Source organism: Raphanus sativus, chromosome 4, assembly GCF_000801105.2.
Source record: "Raphanus sativus cultivar WK10039 chromosome 4, ASM80110v3, whole genome shotgun sequence".
Taxonomy (NCBI): Eukaryota; Viridiplantae; Streptophyta; class Magnoliopsida; order Brassicales; family Brassicaceae; genus Raphanus; species Raphanus sativus.
In genome coordinates, this window is record NC_079514.1 from 46,346,002 (window position 1) to 46,352,304 (window position 6,303).

General features: G+C 39.7%; 1 protein-coding gene across 1 annotated transcript; it reads left to right on the plus strand.

Moving 5' to 3' along the window:
- The first annotated feature begins 3,540 nt into the window (after positions 1 to 3,540).
- Positions 3,541 to 5,640, plus strand: LOC130510701 (uncharacterized). Its single transcript, XM_057007272.1, has 4 exons — positions 3,541 to 4,621; positions 4,717 to 5,260; positions 5,344 to 5,443; positions 5,507 to 5,640. The coding sequence occupies exons 1-4, from the start codon at positions 4,144 to 4,146 to the stop codon at positions 5,627 to 5,629; spliced, it is 1,245 nt and encodes a 414-aa protein (XP_056863252.1). The 5' UTR covers positions 3,541 to 4,143; the 3' UTR covers positions 5,630 to 5,640.
- The last annotated feature ends 663 nt before the right edge of the window (positions 5,641 to 6,303 follow it).

The following is a 6,303-nucleotide window of genomic DNA, read 5'->3' on the forward strand; positions in this document are numbered from 1 at the left end:
ATTTATGTCAACCAGGATAATGCTTATTTACCTTTATAAGTTTATCAGTTTCTGTTATCTAGTATTAAAACCATTTGATGTTATGTTAAAAGCATCCAAGATTAGGAGGTTGAAAGATAAAACGGTCAATCGTTGCAATATTAAATAGGAAAATCCTGAAATACCGGTTATTCCTTCGAATTGAAGGTAGAGGATATTGTAAAACCGGTTTTATTCTTAAGTAACTTCTTCAATAGATTGTTATAACACCCGATCCAAATCAGATAAGGGAAACAAACTATTTCACATTGAAAACGTTCTTAATTTATGTTACAGACGAGTTACCATATTACATGAACCCATACTACCACATCTTACAAACACCCCAAAATAAGATAACGTTTATCTTACAAAGCAGGGACAGATAGTAGATAAAGTTTATCTTACAAGCAACCAATATAGAAACTCCTAAAAAGGACACCTTCCATGCGTTCACTGTTATTTATAAACACATAACTGCTACTGATCTTCCAGACTCCAAACCAACCATACTTTAATTTCATCAAATGCCTCCGGCTTTTTCACCGGGAGTTCCTTCAACTGCATCATCTGCATTTCTCTGTCCACCCTGAGTCGTCACTTCAGTCTCGTCTTTCACCTCTTGCTTTATGTTAACCTCACCAAACACCCGCCTCGATGGTTCACCTATGTAATTACAGTGATGAACGAGAAAGCTTAAATTACAATTTACACAGTATAAAACCGGATATCAAATAAAATAACGGTTATAACAAGGCATTATCCAGGTTTTCTATATTTTGGCTGAGAGCGACAAACCTATCTCAGATATAACTTGACCATGGCCTCTACCATTTCCTAGTGTAGAGTTGTTGATCTGACCTCCCAGTTGAAGCCCGGTATTGAACTCAGTTGACGAGGCAGTGGAAGATACATCCACTTGAGCTTGGTATTGAGGGATTTCCTGCTCCCCTGAATTGACTATGTTGAGATCGCTGGGAACATATCCAGTAAATTCAGAGCCAGGAACCCCATATATCCGGCCTAGTTGTAGCGCGTAACTTGATGCCATTAGGCTTTCATAATAGCTGTCTCTCATCGCCCAGTACCGAGCTTGATCATAGGAAACGTATCCACCACTAATCCCACTGTAGGTTGAGGGATCGTAAGCAGTTCTCAAGACTGATACTGGAGAAATCCTCGCTGCATTTTACATATATTTCGTTACTTCCTTTCTACATTAAGCATATAATTGTAGTGGGTATTGGATATCAAATGTAACCATAGGTAAGAATACATATACTACCGTTATCTTCAAGTATACCAAATGGATTGGTATCCTGTATTGGTTGGTTGACGACGGGTTGAGTGGGAGCAATCGGCACAATGTGATCACCCATTCCAGGGTCGACTCCAACGTTAAGGTCTAGAGAGTTTGTGGCTTTATCAACTTCCAACGAAAACCGATGCATAAGCATGAGTTTCTCCGGGTCATTAAATTCATTGATGACCTCTTCGCTGCACGTCAGCCGCCCCCGACTCATTATATCTGCAATATGTATAGATATCAATCTCTAGTATACAGGTTTTTCTGACTATTTTGTCTGAAAGTTAATATACTTACCATTTATCATAGCGAGGTGCTGTTCCTCGGTTACACCTTCTTGGAGGAAACTGAAGCGACCAATGTCAAACGGACTCCTGCATAAGTAGTGGTATTTGGCTACTTCTTGGGGACCACTCACTATACACAGTTTTGGTTCAGTGTTCCACTCGTGGACGCTCAGCAGCATGTCAACGTCGGCGTTTGTGCGCATTGTGTGAGGCGGACATGTTTCACCATCAGGTTCTAGCATCCATTGCGGGAGTTGGAAAGTGACAACAAGTGGTGATTGTCGGCCAAGATTGAAGAGACCACGCACTTTCAGATCTATGGAAGCATATTCTTCATTTCTCCTAACCAGAATGGAGTGAGACATAACCGTAGCATCTTCTTCAAATCTCCAGACACCTTGTTGCGATTTAGACCACTCTCCTTTCACTACAAGAAAACAGCATTTTGGCGAGGAAAGTTAACGAGGAAATATAATCCTCGTAAATGTACGAGGAACTTACGAGGAATTTACAACGAAAGAAATAAACCTCGTTATTTTCTCGTAAACTAACGAAGATAACATTTCGTCGTAAAGCCCACGTAACTTTACGTGGTCTTTACGAGGAAATACATTTTCCTCGTAAAAACCACGTAAAGCTTGCATTATCTTTACGAGGAAAACTGGAAATATAATTTCCTCGTTAAATCAACGTAAATTTACGTCACCTTTACGAGGAAATGATATACGTGAACTTAACGAAGAATTTTAAAGCACGTTTTTTTTTGCTACCTACCTTTTCCTCGCAAATTCATCGCAAAACTTCAACTACCAGATTCGAAAATTTTCTATAAATATGGAAGTTTCAACATCATTTTAAACACACCAACAAGAAAAAAAAAGAAAAACGTGAAAGGAAAAAAATGTCAGGCTCTGGGAATGTCTACGAGTTGCGGAGGTGGATGTATATGCATAGAGATGCTAACGGGAGAGTGACGAAAGAATACATTGCGGGACTGGAGACATTTATGCATCAAGCAGATTCCACACCGCTCGCCCTAGAAAGCGGTAAGATGTTCTGTCCATGTCGGAAATGCAACAATTCGAAATTGGCAAATCGTGAAAATGTTTGGAAGCATTTAATAAATAGAGGTTTCACGCCAAATTACTATATCTGGTTTCAACATGGAGAAGGTTATAATAATTATGATCAGAATGAAGCTAGTAGTAGTAATAGCAATTTTCAGGAAGAACCGGTTGCTCTTCATTTGCATAATGAACCTAGTTACCATCAGGAGGAGCAGATGGTAGATTTTGATAGGGTTCATGATATGGTAACTGATGCATTTGTAGCTCATGATGAAGATGAAGAACCTAACATAGATGCAAAAAAGTTTTATGAAATGTTAAATGCGGCGAATCAACCACTTTACAGTGGTTGTAGAGAAGGTCTCTCTAAATTGTCGTTGGCTGCTAGAATGATGAATATTAAAACTGATCACAATCTACCTGAAAGTTGCATGAATGAATGGGCAGACTTGTTCAAAGAGTATTTGCCGGAAGACAATGTGTCTGCTGATTCTTATTATGAGATTCAGAAACTGGTGTATAGTCTTGGGTTGCCTTCGGAGATGATAGATGTTTGCATCGACAACTGCATGATCTACTGGGGAAATGATGAGAAGTTAGAAGAATGTCGATTCTGCAAGAAGCCACGATTCAAGCCGCAAGGACGGGGACGTAATAGGGTACCGTACCAAAGGATGTGGTACCTACCAATTACAGACAGATTGAAAAGATTGTACCAATCAGAGCAGACTGCTGGAAAGATGAGATGGCATGCCGAGCATACTCAGACGGATGGTGAGATGACACATCCATCAGATGCAAGAGCCTGGAAACATTTTAACAAAGTATATCCGGAATTCGCTAGCAATATCCGGAATGTGTATCTCGGATTATGCACAGATGGATTTAGTCCATTCGGAATGTCAGGGAGACAATATTCATTGTGGCCAGTCTTTCTTACGCCATACAACCTGCCACCGGAGATGTGCATGCAACGGGAGTTGCTATTCTTGACCATATTAATACCTGGTCCGAAACATCCTAAAAGGTCGCTGGATGTTTTCCTGCAACCACTGATAAAAGAGTTGAAGGATTTGTGGTCAACAGGGGAGAGGACGTATGACTGCTCAACGAAGACGAATTTCACGATGCGAGCGATGCTTTTGTGGACCATAAGTGACTTTCCTGCCTATGGGATGTTGTCGGGATGGACTACACATGGGAGATTAGCTTGTCCATATTGTAATGGAGCGACAGATGCGTTTCAACTGAAGAATGGGAGGAAGACAAGTTGGTTCGATTGTCATCGTAGATTTCTTCCCATTGGCCATCCGTACCGAAGAAACAAGACATTGTTTAGGCACAAAAGGGTTGTGAGAGACACTCCTCCTCCATATTTAACTGGAGAAGAAACTGAAAAGCAACTCGATTACTATGGAGTTTTGGAAACAGTTCCTCGTGGTGGTAATTGGCATGTTCCCCTAATATGCCTGATTCTTACGGTGTTCATCACAACTGGCACAAGAAGAGTATATTTTGGGAGTTGCCATATTGGAAGGATCTTCTTCTGCGCCACAACCTCGATGTGATGCATATAGAGAAGAATTTCTTTGAGAACATCATGAATACAATATTGAATGTCCCGGGGAAGACAAAAGACAACATAAAATCAAGGTTAGACTTGCCGGATATTTGCTCAAGAAGCGAGTTACATATAAACAGCAATGGGCAAGTTCCTGTTCCGATATTCAGATTGTCTTCAGAAAAAAAGTCGGTGTTGTTCAACTGGGTAGCATCAGAAGTGAAATTCCCCGATGGGTATGTTTCAAATCTGTCTAGATGCGTTGAAAAGGGTCAAAAATTCTCTGGGATGAAGAGTCATGACTGTCATGTCTTTATGCAACGACTACTTCCCTTTGCTTTTGCGGAGCTACTTCCTACAAACGTACATGAAGCACTTGCAGGTACTATATTTATTATTGCAGTTATTTTATATATAATGATTTAGTTTGAAATATATATGACTAATATGTGTATAATTGTTTTTGGAATATACAAGGCATTGGAGCATTTTTCAGGGATCTGAGCACCCGCACCCTTAAAGTAGAAGTCGTGGAACAGCTTCAAGAGAACATTCCCATCTTATTGTGCAACTTGGAGAAGATATTTCCTCCTGGGTTTTTTGACGTAATGGAGCATCTAGCTGTCCACCTTCCATATGAGGCATTGCTTCGTGGACCTGTACATTACGGATGGATGTATCAGTATGAGCGAGCCATGAAATATTTGAAGGGAAAAGCAAAGAACCTTGCAAAGGTTGAAGGTTCTATAATTGCTGGAAGTTTGACGGAAGAAACTTCTCACTTCACATCGTACTACTTTGCGTCAAAAGTACGTACTCGGAAAAGAGCTCCAAGGAGATATGATGATGGTGGTGTCGCGCCAACATACGCAGTTGCTGGTGTTCCAGACATCTTTAGCCAGATTGGGCGACTGGGTGGAAAATCAAAAGAGGTTTGGTGGTCGAGTGAAGAAGACGCTCATAGTGCACACACCTATATTCTACTTAATTGTGAGGATCCATTGATTCGTTATTTTGAAAGGTAACATAAATGGACACGTATATATAAATTAACACATATATATAATTGCCAAATATTAATTAATATAAAAAGTGATTTTACAGCCTATTTGTTTCACAAGTCGAAGAAACATTCCCTGGTATATCCACAACTGACGTAGACAAAAGGAAAGATCAACACTTTATAAAATGGTTGAAGAGTCAGGTATTAACTCAAACTCTTTATTCATAAATGATTTGTATTTTAACGTTCACTTTGTTTTTGCAGGTTGATTTTGACGACGATGCAGATTATCCTAAGTGGTTACATGAAGTAATTCAATCTCCACATGTAAAAGGTCACCACTTCACAGATGTATTTCACACGAGGCTATACTTTTCACACATATGAGTATGGTAGACAGCGGGGCAACCAGTAACTATGGAATATGTTGAAAGGGGAACCGATTTCTACGGTATCTTGACAGAGATTATCGAAAGTGGAATTTCCAGGGATATTGAAGCTGAAATGCGTCCTCTTCAAATGTGAGTGGTTCGACCCCGTCGTCAACAGAGGTGTTCGGTTTAACAAATTCGGTGGTAAGTTGATGTCAATGGTGGAAGAAGGTACAACAAATTCTTTATTTGGCATACATGAGTAGAATAAGCTTATTTCTATGTTTTCTTTATTTTCAGGTACAACAAATTCGAGCCTTTCATCTTAGCTTCACAAGCAGATCAAGTTAGCTACCTTCCATACCCTCGGATGAGAGAATCGGGAATTAAATTGGTTATCCGTGATCAAAGTTACACCTCGAGGACGAATCATAAGTGGAGAAGAACCACCATTGCAGAAGAACAGATAAATGAAGTCGAGGAACCTGAACAACAAATTGATGACATTCTTCTCATTGATCCGCATAATCATGAGTATGAAGATCTTACCGACGATGGCACAGATGAAGCTGTTGAAGACGAGTTTAATGAAATGATGATGTTTCTAGTGATGACGAAAATGTATCTGATTGATGTATTTGTGTTTTAATATGATTGATTTTCAGACCTTAATGCATGTGATTCGATTAT